This window comes from Piliocolobus tephrosceles, chromosome 19 (assembly GCF_002776525.5).
Source record: "Piliocolobus tephrosceles isolate RC106 chromosome 19, ASM277652v3, whole genome shotgun sequence".
Classification (NCBI taxonomy): Eukaryota; Metazoa; Chordata; class Mammalia; order Primates; family Cercopithecidae; genus Piliocolobus; species Piliocolobus tephrosceles.
The window spans coordinates 23,863,781-23,888,474 of record NC_045452.1 but is presented as its reverse complement, the minus strand read 5'-3'; the positions used below and the strand labels follow the sequence as shown (position 1 = coordinate 23,888,474).

The 24,694-nt window shown below is 47.5% G+C and overlaps 2 protein-coding genes and 1 pseudogene across 8 annotated transcripts in view; 1 reads left to right on the top strand and 2 right to left on the bottom strand.

The window, feature by feature from the left end:
• WBP2NL (WBP2 N-terminal like) overlaps window positions 1–9,783 on the bottom strand; it is a 41,727-nt gene extending 31,944 nt beyond the window's left edge. The window contains exon 1 of the mRNA XM_023221857.3: window positions 9,631–9,783. Coding sequence (XP_023077625.1) covers window positions 9,631–9,692 — 62 coding nt within the window. The 5' untranslated portion in view covers window positions 9,693–9,783. The remainder of the gene's footprint in view (window positions 1–9,630) is intronic.
• On the top strand, window positions 6,473–8,348 carry LOC111548940 (annotated as a pseudogene). Its single transcript, XR_002733560.3, has one exon. The product of XR_002733560.3 is annotated as an ADP/ATP translocase 2 pseudogene (transcript).
• A 2,285-nt stretch (window positions 9,784–12,068) lies between the features above and the next one.
• The window catches only part of SEPTIN3 (septin 3), a 429,247-nt gene continuing 416,621 nt past the window's right edge, over window positions 12,069–24,694 (bottom strand). For 4 of the 6 annotated variants that reach the window (XM_031934573.1, XM_031934575.1, XM_031934578.1 and 1 more), the window contains 9 exons: window positions 24,151–24,279; window positions 22,985–23,066; window positions 22,511–22,648; window positions 20,616–20,733; window positions 18,620–18,715; window positions 17,523–17,622; window positions 15,932–15,983; window positions 15,569–15,662; window positions 12,069–13,384 (listed from right to left, as the gene is read on the bottom strand). In XM_031934573.1, the coding sequence (XP_031790433.1) occupies window positions 13,319–13,384; window positions 15,569–15,662; window positions 15,932–15,983; window positions 17,523–17,622; window positions 18,620–18,715; window positions 20,616–20,733; window positions 22,511–22,648; window positions 22,985–23,066; window positions 24,151–24,279 (875 nt within the window). In that variant the 3' untranslated portion in view covers window positions 12,069–13,318. Of the gene's footprint in view, window positions 15,663–15,931; window positions 15,984–17,522; window positions 17,623–18,619; window positions 18,716–20,615; window positions 20,734–22,510; window positions 22,649–22,984; window positions 23,067–24,150; window positions 24,280–24,694 lie in introns of all 6 variants that reach the window. The other 2 variants (XM_031934574.1, XM_031934576.1) reach the window with 2 other exon arrangements.

The following is a 24,694-nucleotide window of genomic DNA, read 5'->3' as shown; positions in this document are numbered from 1 at the left end:
GGGGAGGGGAAGGGGAGGGGAGGGGAGGGAAGGGAAGGGAAGGGAAACGAGTGTTGGTGAGGACGTGGAGAAACTGGAACTCTTGTGCACTGTTGCTAGAACAGTAAAATGAGTAGCTGCTGTGGAAAACAGTCCGGAGGCTTCTCAAAAAAATTAAAAATAGAACTGCCATACAAGGTAGCAATCCTGCTTCTGGGTATACATCCAAAAGAATTGACAGCAGTGTCTTAAATAGATATTTGAATACTTATGTTGATAGCAGCACTATTCACAATAACCAGGAGGTGGAAGCTACCTAAATGTCCATCAGTGCATGAATGGATAAACAAAATGTGGCACAAACATACAATGGAATATTATTCAACCTTAAAATAAGGAAATCCTGTCACATGCTATAACATGGATGAACCTTAAGGATGTTATGCTAAGTTAAATAAACCAGCCACAAAAAGACAAATACTGTGATGACACTTACATGAGGTATCTGAAGCAGTCCAATTCATAGAAACAGAAAGTAGAATGGTTGTTACTAGCGGTCATGGGGACAGGGATAGAGGAATTGTTTAATGGGAACAGAATTGTTGGGAAAAGTATGGTAAAGTGGACACTCAAGAGCACTGAGAGGAATGTAAATTGATATAATTCTGTAAGGCCACTCTGCAATAAGTATATTTTAATGTATCGTCATGTATATTTTAATATTTTGGACAATGATTTTTATATTTTCAATATATATATTTAGTCTCTTTTTAGAAGTCTATATCCTCTGATCTCACAATTCCCCTTTCAGGAATAAATCCAAAAGAAACATTTTGACAGGTAGGCAAAATTATGTTTTCAAAAATGTTCACGGCAGGAATGTTTATAGTAATGACCAAAAAACCACAAACAAACAAAAAACAAAACAAAAACTCAGACTATTCCAGATTAGGGGTTGAGTAAAGATTTATGCACATTGGAATACCAGCCATTGAAAATAAGGATGTAGATACACTAGAAAACATTCCCAAATACACTGGTAAATAAGGAAAATAAGTTATAAAGCAGTTGGAGAAAAAAACTTTATTTCCATGTGGAAAAGTACAGAAGGACATATACCAAAATGTAAACATTAGTGGTAAAAATTTGGGATAACAGATTTTTTTCTGATTTTTCTATAATGACAGGTTATTAGCACATGTTTTTAATAATGCATAAAATAAAACAACTCAATGATTCCCATTTTACAGTAGAGTCTGGACCATATGTTCATGACTTCTCAGGTGGGGTCAGAAAACAATCTCTACAAAACACAGCAAGCTGAGATGAATTTCTCAGCTGTGTATTGTGAATAGGCAAGAGGAGTCAAAATATAATGAGAATTTCGAACAGTTCATGGAATTAAAAGATAAAAACAAAAAACATAAACCTTATTTCTCAACATAAGCTCCAACAAGTTCAAGACACTTTAGTAAGCTATGACACAAGCCATTTAGTCCACCCCTAAAGAACTGAGTGTCCTGGGAATGTAATCATGCCAAGGCAGTCTTTTTTACATTTTTAACAGAAGAAAAATGGGTGCCTAATAAAGATTTTTAAGATTAGGAAACAAAGCCGGCCAGGTGCGGTGGCTCACGCCTGTAATCCCAGCACTTTGGGAGACTGAGGCAGGCGAATCACAAGGTCAGGAGTTTGAGACCAGCCTGGCCAACACGGTGAAACCCCTTTTCTACTAAAAATACAAAGAATCAGCTGGGCGTGGTGCCAAATAACCTGTAATCCCAGCTACTAGGAAGACTGAGGCAGGAGAATCGCTTGAACCTGGGAGGCAGAGGTTGCAGTGAGCTGAGATTATGCCACGGCACTCTAGCCCAAGCAACAGTGCGAGACTCCGTCTCAAAAAAAAAAAAAAAAAAAAAAAAATTAGGAAACAAAGTAAGTCAGAAGGAACCTAATGATCCGGGAATGCCTAATGATTTCCCATCAAAACCCTTGCAAAATTGCCCTTGTTTCATGAGAACAGTGAATAGGAGCATTGTCATGGTGGAGAAGGACTCTCTAGTAAAGCTTTCCTGGGTGTTTTTTTGCTAAAGCTTTGGCTAATTTTTTTAAAACAAAGCAGATGTTACCGTTCTTTGGCCCTCCAGAATGTCAAGAGGAAAATGCCGTGAGCATCTCAAAAAACTGTTGCCATAACTTTTGCTCTTGACCTGTCTGTCCACTTTTGCTTTGAGTGGACCACTTCCACATCTTTGCAGCCATTGTTTTGACGTGCTTTATCTTCAGGATCATACTGGTAAAGCCATGTTTCATTTCCAGTTACAATTATTTGAAGAAATGCTTCAGGATCTTGATCCCACATATTTAAAATTTCCACTGAAAGTTCTGCTCTTGCCTGCAGCTGATCTGGGCACTATAGTTTTGGCCCCCATTGAATGGAAAGTTTGCTCAACTTTAATTCTGTAAACTGAACCAAATGATATGTGTACAGTGTTGGCTATTGTTCGTGCTGTTAATAATGATTCTCTTCAATTAGGGCATGAACAAGATGAATTTTTTTCCTCACAAATTAATGTAGATGGTCTGCCACCATACGCTTTATTTATTTATTTATTTATTTTGAGACGGAGTCTCACTCAGGAGTGTCACCCAGGCTGGAATGCAGTGGCAAGATCTCCACGCACTGCAACCTCTGCCTCCTGAGTTCAAGCAATTCTCCTGCCTCAGCCTCCTGAGTAGCTGCGATTACAGGCACCCACCACCATGCCCAACTAATTTTTGTATTTTCAGTAGAGACGGGGTTTCATCATGTTGGCCAGGCTGGTCTCAAACTCCTGACCTCAGGTGATCCACCTGCCTAGACCTCCCAAAGTGCTGGGATTACAGGTGTGAGCCACCACGCCCGGCCTATTTATTTATTTATTTATTTATCTGAGATGGAGTCTTACTCTGTTGCCCAGGCTGAAATGCAGTGGCACGATCTTGGCTCACTGCAACCTCCGCCTCCTGGGTTCAAGCGATTATCCTGCCTCAGCCTCCTAAGTAGCTGGGATTACAGGCACATACCACCACGCCTGGCTAATTTTTTAATTTTTCGTAGAGACGGGGTTTCATCATGTTGGTCAAGCTGGTCTCGAACTCCTGACTTTGTGATCTGCCTGCCTCGGCCTCCCAAAGCGCTGGGATTATAGGCATGAGCCACCACACCCAGCCTATTTATTTTCTGAGATGGAGTTTTGCTCTCGTTGCCCAGGCTGGAATGCGTGATCTTGGCTCACTGCAACCTCTGCCTCTCAGGTTCAAGCGATTCTCCTGCTTCAGCCTCCCAAGTAGCTGGGATTACAGATGCCACTACCACACTCAGCTAATTTTTTATATTTTCAGTAGATGGGGTTACTCCATGTTGGCCAAGCTGGTCTGGAACTCCAGACCTCAGGCAATACACCCACTTTGGCCTCCCAAAGTGCTGGGATTACAACCGTGAGCCACTGTGCCCCACCCAGGCTTCGTATTTAACATAATCTTGTCCCTTCTCTTTTTTGAGACAGGGTCTCACTCTGCCAACCAAGGCTGGAGTGCAGTGGCACAATCTTAGCTCACTGCAACCTCCACCTCCCAGGTTCAAGTGATTCTCCCACCTCAGCCTTCCAAGTAGCTAGGACTACAGGCACATGCCACCACATCGAACTATTTTTTGTGTGTTTTTAGTAGAGATAGCGTTTTATCATGTTGCCTGAGCTGGTCTTAAAAACTCCTGGGTTCAAGTGATCCACCCACCTCAGCCTCCCAAAGTTCTGGGATTACAGGCATCAGCCACTGCACCCACCCCTTGTCCCTTCTTTTTTAATTTTATTTATTTACTTATTTTGATATGGAGTCTTGCTGTGCTGCCCAGGCTGGAGTGCAGCCACATGATCTCAGCTTACTGCAACCTCCACCTCCCGGGTTCCCACAATTCTCCTGCCTCAGTCTCCCAAGTAGCTGGGATTACAGGCACGTACCACCACGCCTGGCTAATTTTACGTATTCTTAGTAGAGACAGGGTTTCACCATGCTGGTCAGCTGGTCTCAAACTGCTGACCTCAAGTGATCCACCTGCCTCAGCCTCCCAAAGTGCTGGGATTACAGGTGTGAGCCACTGCGCCTGGCCTCTTGTCCCCTCTTACTACATTATCCATTTGTAAACTGCTGATTTATTTGGGCCATTTCCCCATAAACTTTTCCTAAAGCATCAATGGTTTCACCATTCGTCCACCCAAGTTTTATCATAAATTTGATGTTTGTTCTTCTTTCAATTTTAGCAGTCTTCATGTTGCTCTTATAGGAGCCCTTTTTCAAATTGATGTTTTATTTTTCTTAGTGCCTCAAACTAAATCCTGTTCAGTTATATTATAACAATTTAGTACGAGTTAATTTTGGTGGAAAAATAATCTGGAATCCATGCATAGTTTCTTCGTAACTCATATTTTCCATGATCTTTTTGAAGACTCCTCATAGAATCAATCTTCTCCCACTCAAGTTTTTTTAGGTTTCTTTTTTTAATAACATCTTTTATTTGTATACAATTACAAAGTACAAACTTGTTTTATTAGGATTTTTCTTATTTTTAAAAAAAATTTATTTTTAGTCAGCTGACTCCCTTTTATTTACCAGCAGTTTGCTCTGACAGAATAAATTATAAACTATTGTTTTGCTTAATCCTTTTAACCACCATGTCAGGCACACAGGTTGGAGGATATTAGCTTCCATTTTACAAACAGTGGAAACACTGTACCCACATTTAGTGTAAGACAGAGCTGGAATATAAGCCTTGGGCTTCCATAGTCACAACTGCTTTTTTCCCTAACTTTGTAATACATCATTTTAAAGTAATCTGATTTCACAATGTTTTACAGTATAAGAGTAACATATGCTGGGCGCGGTGGCTCAAGCCTGTAATCCCAGCACTTTGGGAGGCTGAGGTGGGCGGATCACAAGGTCAGGAGATCGAGACCATCCTGGCTAACATGGTGAAACCCCGTCTCTACTAAAAAATACAAAAAACTAGCCGGACGAGGTGGCGGGCGCCTGTAGTCCCAGCTACCCGGAAGGCTGAGGCAGGAGAATGGCGTAAACTCGGGAGATGGAGCTTGCAGTGAGCTGAGATCCGGCCACTGCACTCCAGCCTGGGCGACAGAGCCAGACTCCGTCTCAAAAAAAAAAAAAAAAAAAAAAAAAGAGTAACATCTATAGCATCTCTTCTTGGCAGGTTACCTCTGGAGAGAACCTATCTAATTACCTCATAAGCTGGCACTTTTTTTTTTTTTTTTTGGATGGAGTTTCACTCTTGTTGCCCAGGCTGGAGTGCAATGGTATGATCTTGTCTCACTGCAACCTCTGCCTCCTTGGGTTCAAGCGATTCTCCTGCCTCAGCCTCCCAAGTAGCTGGGATTACAGGCATGGGCCACCACGCCTGGCTATAGTTTCTTTTTTCTTTCTTTCTTTTTTTAAATTTTATTTTGTGAGATGAGGCCCCAGTATTTTGCTCAGTGTGGTCTTGAACTCCTGGCCTCAAGTAATCCTCCCACCTCAGCCTCTCAAATAGGTGGGACTACAGATGTGCACCACTATCTCTGGTTCTTTAGTTTCTATCCAGGAAGCTAGGGTACTAATAGGTCCTTCTTTCGTGAGAAGAAAACAGAGAAAGAATCCTTTTCTTTTTTGAGGGACAGCTGGAGTAGAGGAGTTAATGCACAGTACCTAAGTTCAAATCTACATCCAAGCTCTCCCACATGCACTTTAAGCAAATTACTTCTTTTTGTTTTCCCACCTGTGAAATGAGGGAAACAGTACTGATCTTCACTGTAGACAGATTGAGTTTTTTTTGTTTTATTATATTTTGAGACAAAGTCTCACCCTGTTACCCAGGCTGGAGTGCAGTGTCACGATCTCAGCTCACTACAACCTCCCCTCTGCCTCCCAGGCTCAAGCAATTCTCGTGCCTCAGCCTCCTGAGTCACTGGGATTACAGACGTGCACCTCCATGCCCAGCTAATTTTTCGTATTTTTACTAGAGATGGGGGTTTCATCATGTTGGCCAGGCTGGTCTTGAACTCCTGGTCTCATGTATCCACTGGCCTTGGCCTCCCAAAGTGCTGGGATTACAGGCATGAGCCACCATGCCTGGCCGATAGAGTGGTTTTAACTACAGTATAAAGCTCTTGGAACTAAGAACAGTACTTGAAATATTTAAGTATTCAATAAATGCTATTAAGTATTCAGGAGCACAAAATGGATCCCATGATGGTAACTCAAAGGACCACAAAAATCAGTGTTTCTGTGTTTTGTTTTTTAAAACATGCTTCCTTCCCTTCCTCCAACACACAAGCAGCAAAGTAGAGAGACACTCACAGCCCAAGCGAGAAGACACCCAAACACCAAATTAGAAACGGCTTCACAGGCAGTCCCAGAGTCAAAGCCGGTTCCCAGACCAGTCCCATCCCACAGCAGCCTGCCTCCTCTTTTCAATATGACGGATGCCACTGTGTCCTTCGCCAAGGACTCCCTGGCAGGTGGAGTGGCCGCAGCCATCTCCAAGACGGTGGTAGCACCCATCGAGTGGGTCAAGCTGCTGCTACAGGTGCAGCATGCCAGCAAGCAGATCACTGCAGATAAGCAATATAAGGGCATTATAGACTGCATGGTCTATATTCCCAAGGAGCAGGGAGTCCTGTCCTTTTGGTGCAGTAACCTGGTCAATGTCATCAGATACTTCCTCCACCCAGGCTCTTAACTTCGCCTTCAAAGATAAATACAAGAGGCTCTTCCTGGGTAGTATGGACAAAAGGTCCCAGTTTTGGTGCTACTTTGCAGGGAATCTGGCATCAGGCGGTACCACTGGGGCCACGTCCTTGTTTTGTGTACCCTCTTGATTTTGCCCATACTTGTCTAGCAGCTGATGTGGGCAAAGCTGGAGCTGAAAGGGAATTCCAAGTCTTCGGTGACCAACTGGTTAAGATCTACAGATCTGATGAGATTAAGAGCCTGTACCAAGGCTTTAACACGTATGTGCAGGGTATTATCTATCGAGCTGCCTGCTGCCTACTTCAGTATCTATGACACTGCAAAGGGAAAGCTTCCGGATCCCAAGGACACTCACATCGTCATCAGCTGGATGATGCACAGACTGTCACTGCCGTTGCTGGGTTGACTTCCTATCTATTTAACACCATTCACCGCTGCATGATGCAGTCAGGACGCAAAGGAACTGACATCATGTACACAGGCACACTTGACTGCTGGAGGAAGATCACTCATGATGAAGGAGGCAAAGCTTTTTTCAAGGGTGCATGGTCCAATGTTCTCAGAGGCATGGGTGGTGCTTTTGTGCTTCTCTTGTATGATGAAACCAAGAAGTACACGTAAGTTATTTCCTAGGATTTTTCCCCCTGTGAACAGGCATGTTGTATTATATAACATATCTTCAGCATTCTTTTTTTTTTTTTTTTGAGACGGAGTCTCCCTCTATTGCCCAGGGTGGAGTGCCGTGGCACAATCTCGGCTCACTGCAACCTCCACCTTTTGGGGTCAAGCAACATTCCTGACTCAGCCTCCTGAGTAGCTGGGACTACAGGCATCTGCCACTCCTGGCTTTTTTTTTTTTTTTTTTTTTTTTTTTGTATTTTTAGTAGAGACAGGGTTTCACCATATTGGCCAGGCTGGTCCTGAACTCCTGACCTTGTGATCCACACGCCTCGGCCTCCCAAAGTGCTGGGATTACAGACGTGAGCCACCGCACCCAGCTATCTTCAGCATTCTTGACAGACTCCTCGCTGTCAATTTATCAGTGGCAACTATTTATTGGTTGTAAATGGGAAGCAGTAATATTCATCTGACCAGTTTTCTCTTAAAGCCATTTCGATGATGATGATGGTGATGGGACTCAATTATATTTTTTATTTCAGTCACTCCTAATAAATAACAAATTTGGAGAAATAAAAATGTCTTTAAAAAAAAAGAAATGGCTTCACACCTTGGAATGACAAATGCTCAAATGGCTCCCAGTAAGTGCGCACGGGGACACCACTGTCAGAGTGGTGAGCAATCATCTACCACAAAATGTAACAAAGCAGCAGAGGTACATAGGAAGCACGTGAGGACATACAACCTCTAAGGCCCATATAAATCTGTCAAGAAAACTTTCTGGAGGAAGGAAAGATAGAAGAAAAGATCTGGATATCAACATTTGGTAATGTCTACCTCAATCTTCCTGACAACTACATTCAAACCGACCTGGGTATGCTGGTCCCAAGCACATTATCCAGCTTGAGTTTCAATGCTGGGTAGGAGAAAAGGAAATTAAGGGCAAGTCAGAGCCCAGAAAGGAGCATAATTTACAACTGCACAGTGGGGGAGACTGAGTTGAGTGTGGGAAACGGGAAAGGGGGCGTGTGGGGTAAAAAGGGGAGTGCAGTGGAGCCCTTAGTGAACAAGTCTGCCTTGAAGGTGGAGATGGGCACCCCTCTGGCTGAATCTGCTCCAGTAGAGAGCTCAGGGGCCAGCAGCAGGCACCGCAAGGAGCAAAGCAACTGGTGTAAGTTCCATAGCTTTCCGCGACCAAGAGTGCTTCATTCTGCCCAGGCATCTGTTCAGTCCCATCTTTTATTTTAAGACTGGATCTTGCTCTGTCACCCAGGCTACAGTGCAGTGGTACAATCCGTGTTCACTGAAGCCCGAACTCCTGGGTTCAAGCGATCCTCCTACCACAGCATACCAAGCAGCTAGGATTATGGGTGCACACCACCATGCCCCGCTAATTTTCTACTTTTTGTAGAGATGGGGTCTCACTATATTGCCCAGGCTTGTCTCAAACTCCTGGGCCACCTCGGCTTTCCAAAGTGTTGGGATTAGAGGCATGAGCCACTATAATTTTCTACTTTTTGTAGAGATGGGGTCTCACTATATTGCCCAGGCTTGTCTCAAACTCCTGGGCCACCTCAGCTTTCCAAAGTGTTGGGATTAGAGGCATGAGCCACTATACCTGGCCTCAATCTTTCAATCTTCTGTTTTTAAAAGCAGACATCTCCCTGGTTGGAGCAAGGAGGAAACAGGGCTTTGGAAAGTTCCGAGAGCCAAGGAGAAGCCCCACAACAGTTTGAGATCTTTCCAGAATAATCCACACTCCACCTCCTCATCCCTCTTACCAAAGGGCGACACTTTGTTCCTGGGAGTAGGGGGAGATACACGCCCAGTACCTGTCCTCATCCAACAAAGTCACAGGCACCCAAGGGCAGCCGCGCTGCCACCGAGGGCCCCCGGCTGCTCACGACCGCCAGTCAGCTCCGGCCTTTCTTAAAAGGAGACACGCGGCTCGCACCACCTCCCCGCCCTGAGGAGGCACAAGTCTCGGCCCTGCGCCCTGAAGAGGCACCTTCCCACTCCCGCCCCTCAAACGCGCGAGGCCACGCATTCCGGCCTCCGCTGCTTCCGCCACCTCCACAGGCCGCAACACCAGTGAGTGGGCGCGCGCTCCCAAGGTCGGGGGCGGAGCTAAGAGTGCCGCGCCCAAAAAAGGCGGCAAAGTCCCTGACTCGCTGAGAGCTTGCGAGCCAGCGATGTCTATCCCATTCATCTCCTCTCCTCCGACAGCACGCCGTGATTCCCCTCAGGCACCTTTCACCGTTAGGGATGAGGACCCCGCGGCGGTTCTCGGTGTGGCTCTGATTCACCGCCATCTTGCTTCGGGCCTCCTCCTGCCGCCCCGCAGATGGAAAGGGACGGGACTGGCGCCGAGCCGTGGGGTGTGGCTCTGAGGGGCAGGGCGAAGATTATGACGTAAGGAGGAGGAGGAACGAGAGCGGGTCACATGGCGAGGCAGGGCGGGGGGCGGAGTCAGGGTCGGCCCCCGCCGAGAAACGGGGAAAAGGGGCGGGTCCTGAGAATTTGCCCCGCCCCCTAGAGCGCGAAGGGGTGAGTGATAGGTGAGTGGCCACCCAACCTCACCTGCCCCCTTAGCCCCATGCCTTTAGGTATGGACTTGGGTTGGTCCTGTCAGGAATGAAAATTAAAGGCAGTCGTCAGGAGAACCCCAGCCAGATTTCCCTGCGCCCTCCTCGCCCGGCCAGGAAACTGTTGCCTTTCGGAGAAGGAGTCCAGAACAACTGCTCGCCTCCCTAGGCCCGCAGAACTTTCTTCAACCAGCGGAGGCCCAGAAGCCCTTGAGTGAGACCCTGCCAGTTCCAGGATCGAAAGCGCCTTTGTCTCTGGGTCATCTTTCATGCCTGCCCTGCTTCCTCCAGGGTGATGGTGGGAATGGGGTGGGACACGTTATACTGGAATTGCTTTGAGGACTAAAATGTTGTACATGTTCTTATTTCCTTTAAGCTTCACAAATACAGGCCGGGCACAGTGGCTTACGCCTGTAATCCCAGCACTTTGGGAGGCCCAGGCGGGAGGGTCGCTTGAGCTCAGGGGTTCAAAACCAGCCTGGGCAACATGGTGAGCCTTGTCTCTACCAAATTTTTTTTTTTTTTAATTAGCCGTGTGTGGTGGCTTACACCTGTAGTCCCAGCTACTCAGGAGGCTGAGGCAGGAGGATCGCTTGAGCCAGGGAGATGGAAGCTGGGGATGGCAGTGAGCCGGGATCACACCACCACACTCCAGTCTGGGCGGCAGAGCAAGACCCTATTTCAAATAATAAAAATAAACTTCACAAATAGTATCAGAGATCTTCAAAGAGATTAAAAAGATCTTCAAAGAGATGTAAACCTCTTCTTGACTACTGTATTTCATGGAATTTAAGATGCTATTAAGTATAAGATGCAACAATTTTTCATGTACCACTGAGGAAAAAAAGTTGCCAAATAAACTGACATCCCATCAATTGTAAATGTATCTTGATTTCAGAAAATTTACTTCAAAATACAAGACTTATTAGAGCAACCTTGGGCAAAGATTATTATGTTCTCGGGACTTCAGTTTCCATGTATCTGTATGAAGGCATTGAATAGAAGAGCTCTCAGGTTTCTTTCAGCTGTGACATTTTATGTTCATCAAACTGCTTTGTAACTCACATTTCATTTCTCTCCATCTCAGTGTCATGATGCTACTCTACTTCCTGCCCTCGTCATTTTACTTCAATCACTCCAAGAGCCTCCTGCCTCGTCTTCCTCCAACTCTGACCCCTCCAAACCACTTCCCACCATTCATCTGTACCTTGCACTCACCCTACAGAATGTTGAGGCCTCAAACACAACTGCCTATAGTCGTCACGTTCAGAGAAATAATACATAAGGAAATATTGTGTTATTTGCTGGCTACCATAAAGAGTGTGCACCTTAAGGAGAGGAAGGGTTGGTTTAAGTTCAAGAAAGATACAAGCTAGTGCTTAAGTTTTAATCCTTATTCACTGTAAAATAAGCAGGTATCTAGGTAAGATGGGTCCACTCCTTTTATTTTATTTATTTTTTATGTATTTATTTTTGAGACAGGGTCTCGTTGTATTGCCCAGGCTGGTCTTGAACTCCTAGGCTCAAGTGATCCTCCTGCCTTGGCCTCCCAAAGTTCTGGGATTACAGGCATGAGCCACCACGCCCAGCCAGGTCCACTCCTTTCATAGACTTGGTCCTTACACATTCAGGAAAAAGGAGGGGAAAGCCAGAAAGTTAACTGAATGGAAATAAGCATCATTTTCACTGGAGACAGGCTGTGCTTTGCACGGCATCCCTCAAGGTCAGGTGCGATAGTTCCATCACTCACTCATTTTGTTGTTGCTTTTTTTTTTTTCTTTTTTTTTTGAGACAGGGTCTTGCTCTGTTGCCCAGGCTGGAGCACAGTGGTATGATCTTAGCTCACTGCACCTCCAACCTCCCATGCTCAAGCCATCCTCCCACCTCAACCTCCCATCCATTACTCACTTTGGATATGAAACACTAGAAAATGATGACTGAGGCCCGACCTCACGCCAACTGAACATGAACTGACCTCACAAAGTGTTTTCATCTCTAATAGCTGTGGCTATTTCTTACCAAGAAAGCCTCACCCTCCACACATGGGTGAGATGACGTAACGGCTGATTTGGTCAAGGAGCACAAATAAGACAGGCCAGGCAGTTACTGTTCAAAGAGCAATGTTTAGTTGTACAACACATAAGTCTAGCAACAATTATAGGACCAGTTTGAGTGTCTGTTTGCTTGTTTTCAATTGGGAAATTTAACTGTAATGTCACCATAAGATTGGCTGGGACTGGTAACATTTTAGAAATGGGTCGTTCTTGCATCCCCTAGGTATGGGCCTCTTGCTCCATCAGGACTTGGTTGTAGATGAATGGCCCACAAGTCACCAGCCTTTGAGCAAGTTGTGTCCAGGTGGAGACAGGGAGGGGGTGGGCAAAGGGGAATTCTGTAAAGACACAGTGTGTGGGGGCAGTGGCAGTCAACATTCGCAAACATTCATGCATCTGATGGGGGGCTTTGCCCTCCCTTGGGTATTTTCCATTAGCCTACAGTGACCACCTGTGGCCAGGCTAATTCATTACTCACATTAATGGGGAAGGGGGTTGGGGGTAGAAGTAGGTAGGGTAGGTGGGAAGAGATCCTTCTTATTGCTGAGTGGACAGAAGGGTGTTAGTTTTTCCTTAGCGTGTACGTATTGTGGGTTTCTGGGGGTTTGTGTATTTAGTTTTTGTTTGTTTGTTTGGACAGAAGAACGTCAACTCCAGCAATGTCTTCTTAGGAAAACCACTCTTCCTCAGTAGCTGCGTTACCAGGTGGGGAGGATGTACAACCGCACTCTGGGCCAGCCACAAGTGGTGATTTTTTATAAAGTGATCCTAGCCCTTGCTCCCCAACATCTGTAGTGACCCACTCTCATGAATACTTTTAAGTGATGAAGGAGACACCCTTGTCCCACGTTGGGGCTCACACAGCTGATCTCAATAAATCTAGTAAACAGAAAAATTGCTTTCTTGACCTTTTAAGGAAGCCAAGAGTAGCTCATGCAGATGAATGGGTAGGGAGCAATGCCATTGCCCTTAGAGATGGTTACAAGTAGCTGGGATGGGCTTACAAGGGCAGAAGAAACTCTTAATGAGTTCTTTCGCCTTGCAGATGGGCTGGGACCGGCTGACACAGATGATGTGGTAGGGCAGTGCTGGCAGAACCCCACTCCACTAGGAGGAGAGGAGTGGTTTGGATAAATGGAGGATGCAACTGTCCTAAAGAGGCAGCTGGCCCCTCCCACCTACTGAGGGCTGAGAGGGGCTGTGGTGGTGAGCTGGACGAGCACAGCACTAAAAAGGGCCTGGCCCTGCAGCAATAACAGCTGAGAGGAATGGAGGGAGAAGCAGCGCTTGAAATGGACTTCATTCAGCAGTGGGGCAGGGGGTGGCTGGCACAGGTGGAAGGACAGTGCCCAGGAGGCCTTCTCCCTGCAGGGGGGTTGAGAATGGTTGAGGGTGTGGAGACCAGCAGCTGGCAGAAGACATATAAAATAGCTTCTCCAGGGAGGCTGAGATTATGGTTCAGGGGTGCCAGGCACCATTCCTACTCAGCCTCTCCAACGCCCACCTCCCATGCCCATAGATCTTCCCCTGCTGGTCCAAGGTCTCCAAACAGGACTGCTTCTATAGCAGCCAAGGATCCCTGTTCTGTTGAAATGTAGTAACCTCTGGGCTGTAGCACTGCTGCTGTTCTATCATGACAGGTGCCTACCCTGTAACTTTGTGAGCAAGGGAGGATGAGGGCTGGGTTGGCAGCCTCCAGGAAAGATCGAGACCATAGGTTTGGGGTCACCAGTGACCTGATCACCCCCCACCTTTCTCCTGGTCCACTGAATCTTGGGTCTTGAGTCTATGTTTTTTCCTAGCACCTGAGTGATAAAAGACTGGGATTATAAGTGCTGGGATTCGTAGAGGACCAGTGAAACACCTAGGCTGAACCAGGAGATGGGACAGGAGGTTGTATGAGGTTATTGTAAACAGTTTCACTTGGTGTTTTCCCGTTCCTAAGGCTAAATTGTTTCCCCGGCCCCAAATTTCATGAATCTTACAGATTAAAGGAAAAGAGGAACTTACTTGTAAAACAAACGGGGAAAATATATGCATTAATAAATATAGGGCTTCCGGGAAAGGCAAGAAAAGCCTAAATGTATGAGGGTGGGTATCATTGGGAATGTCTGTAGGAGTCAGGAGGAGAGGGAATTAGGGAAAAGCAGAGACAGACAGACATAAATGTAATTAGCTTCAGCACAAAAGTGATGGGGAATTGAAAAGAGAGGTCAAGTATGTATGAGGCAAATGGAGCAACAGAGAAGCCTGCTTAGAAGGGAGAGAAGTCTGACAGAGAAGAGGGAGGTGTGGTCAAAATTCTGTCTTTGAAGCCAAATCACTAAGAAAGACAAATAATGTATATTGTTTCTGATACTTCTTTAGAGTTAGTTCTAGAACCTGATGTCCCCATAAAAGGTTGTCTCACGTGACTAGCATGTGTGCTTCCTTTAACTAGACACTGGGAACTGCGTAACTCACTGTGTTTCCCTCTTTGCACTGGCTGCCTATGAGCTCAGGGCCTGTTCCAGTGCTTGACTACAGAAACTTTCTTTCCTATTCCTTTCTTTGCCCCAGATTTCTCTGGCAATCTCAGTTTATACTGTCCTGTACTTCTGTGATTTTATGTGAAGGCAGCCTAAAGTCATTTCTGGAAGTAGACTAGGCATAAATGCTAAATATAGCAATGAACCTCAAGTAGATCATCTAAAAGGAAGTGAGAGATGTCAGAGACAGGCAGGAGAGGGGGAGAGAAAGCAGTGTGTGAGGGAAGGAGGGAAAGGGAGAAAGAAGACAGAGTGGGAAGCAGAAACAGGCACTGACCCAGCAGCAGAGGCCAGGTGAGTGGAGAGCAGCAGTAGGCTCTGGTGACAGGTGGTAGCTTTGGGACAGTGAACACGACACAGACTGATGGGTGGAGTTCCACTTGTAGGCACTGATGCTTTCTGCAAGAACGCAGTTCTGGCCTACTTCTCTGCCTTCTCATGGCCTTTCTTTTCCCAGGAAGCCCCAGCCTTACCTCCAGACCACCCCCAACTTACAGGGAGGGTTGTCCTGAACTCCCTGCCCCCTACTCAGGTCTAGCTCCGCTGCCATCTGTCCTTGGAGAATCTCTATAGCCCCAGTTTGTGTGCAGGTTCCGAGAGAAGAGTTGCCTGTGGCTCACCTGCTCCCAGCACTTTTAAATGAAACCTCCCCGAGATCTCCTGAGTGAGACAAAACAGCTTTGTTTTGGGACACAAGGAAAGGAGACAGATAATGGACACGCATGGAGGAGCCAAACTTACAAGGGACTCTCCAGGGAGGGCAGTGAAAATACCTCACCCCTGCATGCACACACACAGGCTCTCTCGCTCTTTCACACACACACACACACACACACACACACGATGTAGACAAGATGCTCCACAAATACCAGACAGGCCTGCCTGCGGGACAGAGTTGAGAGGAAGAAGGTGGTTGTTGGTGGTATTTGGGATGTGTGTGTGTGAAGTGGGTATGTGTGATGACACAGAGAAGTGGTCGTCATGGGTTACTGTCGTGGCTTTCCTCTGTGTCCACGCTCACCGGAGGGAGGCCTCCATTGTCATTGAGCCGCTTGGCCCTGTAAGTCTCATAGTGGATGTTGTGTGTCACTTCCTTGAGGTCCTGGAGGTGGGTCCTAGAGGACACAGGGTAAGAAGAGGGCTGCAGTTAGGGGCAGGAAGAGGAGGTGGTGACACACATCACTTCAAGTGACTGGACCCAATGACTGGGACCCAATCCCAGGAGCTAAGGATTCTTCTACAGCCCCTTCCAGTTTGCAACAGGAGCTGGAACTGGGGCAGAAAGCTCTGTCAGAGAGACCTGGAGATGAATCTGAACATATAGACCCTGACCCCAAATAATTCAACTTGCCATCAGGACACAGCTGGAGGGGAGACATCTTACCTGATGACAAAGTCTCGAAGCAGGGCAAACTCACAGTGATTGAGGTTTTCCACTATGAACAAGACAAAACAAAGCAAAACAGGTAGTCAGTTCATTAATACAGCAACACCCAGGAGGTGAACTTCTGTTCGGGTCATGGAGGCATTTAGGAGGAAGCTATGGGACAGGTTATTTTTTCTAACCCTTCCAGAGGTTTGCTCACCTGGGTGTACTGGATTTGATTCATTAAACAAATATTTATTAAGCAGCTACAATGGGCACAACACTCTTCTAGACGCTGTGGAATAGTAGCCAAGAGGGACTATAATTTTTACCATTTTATAGAAGAGAAAACTAATACCGAGTCTGAGAAACTGGCCAAGGCCTAAGACACACTTCCCATTCTTCAGAAGCTTATAATCCGATTGGAAGTAACACAGAGAAAATAATTGAGCCATTTTAAAAAGGTCATGCACTACATGACAAATCCAATTCAACATATATTGAATACTTAGTATTTGCAAATCACTGGCCAAGCACTGTTGGAACAGAATGAGGATTAAGACAAGGGGCTGGGTGCCATGGCACATGCCTGTAATCCCGGCACTTTGGGGGGCCAAGGTGGGAGGATTACTTGAGCCCAGGAGTTCGAGATTAGCCTGGGTAACATAATGAGACCCCACCTCTATTAAAAATAAAAATAAAATTGCCAGACATGGTGGCTCACACCTGTAATCCCAGCATTTTGGGAGGCCAAGGCAGATGGATCACCTGAGGTCAGGAGTTCAAGACCAGCCTGACCAACATGACAAAACTCCATCTCTATGAAAAATACAAAAATTAGCTGGCCTAATTTTTTGGGCTAAATAAAAAATACAAAAATTAGGGTCTGCACCTGTAGTCCCAGCTACCTGGGAGGCTGAGGCAGAAGAATTACTTGAACCCGGGAGGCAGAGGTTGCAGTGAGCTGAGATTAGGCCACTGCACTCCAGCCTAGATGACAGAGCAAGATTCCCTCTCAAAAAAAAAAAAAAAAAAAAAATCTGCGTCTGAAATCAAGTTTCACCACTAACGAGTTATGTGACTTTGGACAAGGCTTTTAACCTAAGCTTCCAGTGCCTCAGTGGCTTATATTCTGAGAACAGGAGCACCCGCCCTCCTCCCTTCATAGGGTTATCATATTGAATGAAATCATTGAAGTGATTCTTTGACCACTTTCAGAATCATCAAGACCCGCCCAAGGTCACATCCATTCATAATAAAATGGAAATGGCAACACCTGAACAACCCTTCGGCAGTTTGTCAGATCACATCCCTCTTCCTACGAAAACCTTTCTCCAGTTTTTCCAGGCCTTACTAATCTCTCCATGTTCTGAACTCCTTTGATGCACCAAGTCAGTGCCACCCAGTCAGGTGCTAAATCAGTCTCTCGTTACTCCTGCCTATGAGCATCATCTTCTCAATGAGACTGTAATACTGCTCCTTATGAGCAGAATCTGGCTGGCATTCATTTCATATGTCCTGAGACAGTGCCTTGATCTATAGATGCTTAATAAATGGTGACTGGATAACTGATCAGCAACCAGTTCTTCCAGAAGATGCAGTGAATTACCTTCGATGATCCCCCATGGAGTTTTTCGGCCGAGGACCCTTTTGCCATTCACTTGGTACTCCTTGTCACTTCCCACCACAGCAAAAGGCATGCTCTCCTGCTATATGAGGCAGAAACACAAACCAGACACATGTGCACCGTCATCTTCCAACAACCTGGACATCCAGGAGCAGGACGGCATATGGTCCTCTAGCCTTGAACCACACACCTCTGATGCTCATTCAGAGATACTACTGATGGCAAGGGCAAGGCTTGGTCTCTTGAAAAGAGCACCTGACTGAGATTCAAGAGTCCTGGGTCCAGTCCCGATTGTACCACTGCCTGGCTGGTTAACCTCAGGAATCAGCTGTCCTTCAGCTGCAGAGAGCTTTGTACTTTCTTTTTTGAGACAGAGTTTTGCTCTTGTTGCCCAGGCTGGAGTGCAATGGCATGATTTCAGCTCACTGAAACCTCTGCCTCCTAGGTTCAAGCAATTCTCCTGCCTTAGCCTCCCGAGTAGCTGGGATTACAGGCATGCGCCACCACACCCAGCTAATTTTTGCAGTTTTTGTAGAGATAAGTTTTGCCGTGTTCCCCAGGCTGGTCTTGAATTCCTGAGCTCAAGTGATTCTCTCACCTAGGCCTCCCAGAGTGCTGGGATTACAGGCATGAGCCACCACGTCCAGCCAATTTAATTTTTTTAAAGTTATTCTAGAGGGGGAAAATAGCCTATAAGTCACTCAATCTAACCCCTGCATTTCATAGAGGGGAAACTGAGGCAGGGTCTGACCACAGCATAGATCATCCTGGACCCCAGCCCACTGCTCTTCCTGCCTGCTGCCCCTCCCATCACCTCACATACTGTTTTTGCCAGACCTTGTTGGGGGAAAGACAGCTTTTGTGTGGTCTGGGGATAGAAGGCTTTTTTGGTACAGGGAGCCCTTCTGTGGGTTCACAGTCCAGGGCCATAGTCCTCCTCTTCCCCCCATGTCACTTCTGGTCTGGGTCAGGCAAGGTTGGGGGGAGTACAGAAAGTGAAAAGACAGAGGACGTGCACAATACACATCCCAGAGGTCCCAAGGGGGCATCTGTGGAGCAGCAAAGCCCCAGGCACCCACCCTGATTTTGTCATTCTCCGTCTTATCCTCCAAATCCTCATCAAATTCCTTCTGGGGGTAGAATTCAATGCCATTTACTTCAAGCTCCTTGCGAACCTAGAGGCAAGGAGAAGAAGCAAGGTAGTCAAGTGTTAGGATAATGGAAAAGAGGGGTGTGTGCACCTATGTGTGTGAGCTGAGGTCAGAGAGCCGAATCCAGCCTTGGATAATCCACAGTCATCTCTGAACTCTGAGACCCTGAGCAGCAGGAGGATGGTGAATAAATGCAAGCCCCAGCTATACAATTAGAGCCTAGCCTGAGAGGAGGAAGAGGCTAGGAGGTGCAACTTTAGGTCCCAGCCGCCTCGCAACCAGCTTGCTCATCTCAGGGTCCATGAGACTGAGATTTATACAAGCAGCACAGCTGAGTGCACTGGGGAGTGCTCAGATCCCTGCATGTTATATTCCTGATTGGAAGGAAGAAAGGTGAGGATCCCCCTACTCCGAGACTGCCCTCTTTCAAGGTCGACTTAAGTCTTGCCTTCTCCAGGATACCATCTAGGACCTCTTCATTGTTCTATTTGATTGTAAGTTTTGTCTGTCTGTCTGTTTGTTTGTGACAGAGTCTTGCTCTGCACAGAGTGGTGTGATCTCGGCTCACTGCAACCTCCACCTCCCAGGTTCCAGTGATTCTCCTGCCTAGGCCTCCCGAGTAGCTGGGATTACAGGCATATGCCACCACGCCCAGCTAATTCTTTATTTTTAGTAGAAATGGGGTTTCACCATGTTGGCCAGGCTAGTCTCAAACTCCTGACCTTAGGTGATCCACCCGCCTTGGCCTCCCAAAGTGCTGGGATTACAGGCATGAGCCACCGCCCCCAGACAATTGTAAATTTCTTTTTTCTTTTTTTTTTTTTTTTTTAGACAGAATCTCGCTCTGTCGCCCGGGCTGGAGTGCAGTGGCCGGACCTCAGCTCACTGCAAGCTCCGCCTCCCGGGTTTACGCCATTCTCCTGCCTCAGCCTCCCGAGTAGCTGGGACTACAAGCGCCCACCACCTCGCCCGACTAGTTTTTGTATTTTTTTTTAGTAGAGACGGGGTTTCACCGTGTTAGCCAGGATGGTCTCGATCTCCTGACCTCGTGATCTGCCCGTCTCGGCCTCCCAAAGTGCTGGGATTACAGGCTTGAGCCACCGCGCCTGGCCAATTGTAAGTTTCTTAAAGGCAGCAATTGTCTTTTCATTTCTCTCACATCTCCCCTCCCCAACCCTGTACATCCAGCACAGGGCTGAGCTTATAGAACATGCCAGTGACGGCCGGGCGCGGTGGCTCAGGCAGTGGCCTGTAATCCCAGTACTTTGGGAGGCCGAGGCGGGCAGATCACGAGGTCAGGAGATCGAGACTAGCCAAGACCATCCTGGCTAACACGGTGAAACCCCGTCTCTACTAAAAATAAAAAAAAACAAAATTAGCCGGGCATGGTGGCAGGCGCCTATAGTCCCAGCTACTCAGGAGGTTGAGGCGGGAGAATGGCGAGAACCCAGAAGGCAGAGCTTGCAGTGAGCCAAGATTGCGCCACTGCACTCCAACCTGGGCAACAGAGAGAGACTCAAAAAAAAAAAAAAAAAAAAAAAAAAAAAAAATGAGGAAGAGGCCAGTGAGGACTAGCGGCCAGATGACTCAATCATCAGTCTAGTCATCTAGTCCTTCAAGTAGGCTAACGTTTGAGGAGTGAGTTCTTATGTTCACAGTGATACATGTATTCAGTGGTCTTCACAGATAGGTTTGGAAGGCAGGAAGAAAGCAGCCTGGAGCTGCGCCATCTTTTCTTCATCATAGTCCCCAGATACCACCAACCTCAGCCCTTTGAATGGTTAAGTAGGGGCTGGGGTGGAGAATTGGGGGAGGGCTGAGGGTGCGGGTAAAGTCAGAATGATGAGGGTTAGGAGATGGCCTGAACCCAGTGGAGAGAAAGGAGGGGATGGGAACAGGAAAAGAAGACAGGGGGCCTTCTCACCCTTTGCTTGAATTCAGACTTCTCCTCCAGGGTCATGGTGTCAGCCTTAGCGATGACAGGGATGATGTTCACAACCTTGCTGAGGTGTTTCATGAACTCGAGATCCAGAGGTCGCAAGCTGGGTCACAGAAAAGGTGGGATCGTCAGAGCCACCTCGCCCTCCCCAACTCAGCCACCGCCACCACTCCAGGACACCGCAGGAGAAGAGGACTGGGCTGGGCATCTGGCTGAGGCCCAGAGGCTGCTACCTCTCCTCTCCGACACAGCCCCACTGCCTTGCCATCTGCAGAGCAGCCTCAACACCTGCCTTTTTCTTCTTCAGTCCCCATGCAGATCCTGCCTCTCTGTGAGCCCCCCTCAAACCACCACTTCATGACATCTTTTCTGACTCAGGGATTTCTTTCTCCTTGGAGCACCTGTGGACTGTTGTCTCTACTCCTATGTCTTTTGCATGTGTGTCTTTTTTCCTTTTTTGTCTGTCCTAAAAATAATAAACAAACAACAACAACAACAAAAAATGATACTGTGTGTGTGTGTGGTTTTTTTGGTTTTTTGTTTTGTTTTGTTTTGTTTTGAGACAGGGTCTTGCTTTGTCGCCCAGGCTGGAGTGCAGTGGTATGGTCATTGGCTTATGGCAGCCTTGACCTCCAGGACTCAAGCAATCTTCCCACCTCAGCCTCCAGAGGAGCTGGGACCACAGGTGCACACCACCATGTCTGGCTAGTTTTTAAATTTTGTGTAGAGACAATGTCTTGCCATGTTGCCCAGGCTGGTCTCGAACTCCTGGGCTCAAGCAGTCTTCCTGCCTCAGCTTCCCAAAGTGCTGGGATTATAGGTGAGAGCCACCATGCCTAGTGTGTATGCCTTGTTCTGCCTATCAGACTACTTCTTTACAGGTCTCCTCCTAGCCCCAGAGTTAGTCCTGCAGGGCCAAGCTAGAGGCCCTGCCCTTCCCACAATCTGACAGTCTATGCCTCCATCCTACCTCAGGCTCTGAGACCCCAACTTGGCTCTATTTTGCAACCTCGGGGACTTATAGGTTGTCTGATGCTTCATTCTGACTGGGGGGTCGAAGCCTAGGGAGGGATAAAACCAGCCTTCTGTTGAGTTCTCAGGAGTTCTGTTTCATCTCTCTCCTCCCCCTATCATCACTGCCTGGTTCCTACAAAATTTGGGGCCTACCTTGCTTGTGCCATTCTCTGAAGAGCTTAACTCTGGCCCAGCATCTGGGCTTAGTAACATTATGGGACCCCCTCCCCCCATCTCTGCAGGAAGGTTGCTGGCCTCCCCACTGGGATCTCCATTCTCTGCCTGTTCCCAGCACTTCCTTCATGGGCCCACCTGCCACTCACAATCAGAGTTCCCAACACGCTTGTGTGTGTCTTATTCTGCCTATCAGACACTACTTCATTACAATGGTTGGCCTTCATCCCTGGACACACGATGCCTCACTCCAGGCTGGTACCTTCCAAATGCCTACGGCTGGGTCCCTACCCTCCAAACACCAGCCCCAATGCGGGAGCCCTGCCCTGCCCTATTTCACCCTTCTTGCTGCTCCCAACTCCAATTATTTTCCAAAGCAGGTATTTGGTGAATAAATGAAGTGCCCTCTGCTCACACACACCAAGTCCTCTTTGCCGATACAGTTGTGCTGTGCTGCTGGGACACCAGTGGGCAGATACTGGTGGCTGATGTTGGACAGCTTTAACCTCCTAGCAAGAAAGTCAGACTTCCTCATGGAAAGTCTGGGGAATCGCAAGGTTACGGGCCACGACTATATTCCAGCCCAACTGGCCCTCCCTAGCTGAGTCAACGTATGGATCATCCAATCCAGAATGGACACAGATGATGCGAACCAGACCGGGCCTGGCAATAGGGGTGGGGTTGATACATACGAGTGTCCTGTGGGGGAGATGAAGTAAAGGCAGCAGTGGACACGAGTGTCAGGGATGCGTTTCTTCCTGGCGATGTTCACCTCCTCCTTCAGGAACTTCTCGTACTGCTCATTGATGTACTTCTCAATGGGCTCCCAGCTGATGGCAGGGGAAAGTAGATAGGTGCATCAGAAGAACAAGACCTAGGGCTCAGTTTAGGCATGGTCTGGTAGCAATCTCCTTACATCCATCTCATTCCCTGGTGGGCCTAGAATACCTGCTGCTGGATTCCCCCTCAGCCCCCGCATCCATGGCTCTCCTGGATGGTTAGTTAGCAGGGGTGGAGCTCCCCAGGGACCCTGGCCTCTGCCTGGGCTGTCGGGAACTGCAGAGCATGGAGGGTGCAGATGGTTCTCAACGTGAATGAATCTGCACCATAGCAAGTATCTTCCCAGCAGAGTCTTTAGGGCAAAGATCTCAGAGGCAGACAGATACCAGTTTTCATTGTTGATTTGGTCTCCAAAGCCTGGGGTGTCGATGACGGTCAGCTTCATTTTAACACCACCTTCCTCTATCACTGGGGGTGAAAAGAAAATGTACCAGAGAGGTCAGTCCTACAGCTGACCCCGGGTACCTGGCAGCCTACTAGCTAGGGAGACCCAGGCCTCTTCTTCAGGATCGGTTATTGGAAAAGTCAAATTTAGGGTCTTCTCCATCTCAATAATCATGGCTCATGCGGTTCCCTGTACCTGGAAACCCCTCTCTACTCATTTCTTTTTTCCTTCTTCTTTTATTTTTTTTAAGAGACAGGGTCTCACTCGGTCACCCAGGCTAGAATGCAGTGGTGCAATCACTGCTCACTGTAGCCTCAAACTCCCCAGCTCAAGCGATCCTCTCGCTTCAGCCTCCCCAATAGCTAGGACTACAGGTATGCACCATCATACCCAGCTAATTTTTTTTTTAAGAGACAGGGTTTCGGGCCGGTCGCGGTGGCTCACGCCTGTTATCCCAGCACTTTGAGAGGCTGAGGCAGGCGGATCGCGAGATCAGGAGATGAAGACCATCCTGACTAACATGGTGAAACCCCATCTCTACTAAAAACACAAAAAAATTAGCCGGGTGTGGTAGCGGGCGTCTGTATTCCCAGCTGCTCAGGAGGCTGAGGCAGGAGAATGGCATGAACCCAGGAGGTGGAGCTTGCAGTGAGCCGAGATCACGCCACTGCACTCCAGCTTGGGCGACAGAGCGAGAGACTTCGTCTCAAAAAACAAAAACAAACAAAAAGAGAGATAAGGTTTCACTATGTTGACCAAGATGGTCTCGAACTCCATGACTCAAGAGATCCTCCCACTTTGGCCTCCCAAAGTGCTGGGATTACAGGCATGAGCCACCACACCCGCCCTCTCCTTACCTCTTTCTACCTGTCTAAATCCTGTACTTTATCATCCACCTCAAATCCCCCCTCCTTCCATTTGAGCTCCCTGCTCTCTCTTCCCTGAACCAGCAGTCTAAGGGGTCTGCTTCAGAGTGCAGTACTCAAGTGTGTTCTGTCTTAAGGTTGCCTTTTATTGGTCTTATTCCTCAATAAGCCCCATTCTCTCCCCTTTCCAGCAGAGGTACTCACTGAACAAAGCCCATAGGGGTCCCTGTCTGGTCCTCACCATGCCCGATAGCTTTGATCTCCACTGTCTTGGGGATCTTCTCCTCCCGGTTCCAGCTGGAGGCCTTGCGGCTCACTTGGGATTTGAAGAGCGTGTTGACCAGCGTTGATTTGCCCAGTCCACTCTGGCCTACAGCAAAGCAGGAGGAGGAGGTAGGGAGACTCCACATTCACCTTCTGAGCCTAATACTTCCCCATAAGCTTACAGAATTCTAGAGCCATGATCCAGGCCAACACCTTGTCTGACTACTCACTGGGGGACGGTAGGCACGTGGGAATGGTTTCCTGCTTACTGCAGAGGGCCTCGGGGAAACATCACTTGGATTCCATATTCTCTCCTTCCCAGAGTCCCAGGACCACTGGGAAAAGGGACAACCTCTGCATATGTCTAGTGTCGTGATTGTCTGTTTTGTTGTGATTCGGTTTTTTGCTTAGGTTTTCACTTTTTAATGATACTAAAAGGAAAAATAGAAGGACTTCGCATCCTGATACTGCCTCACAGTGCATATTTTTTTTTTTTTTTTTTTTTTAGACGGAGTCTCGCC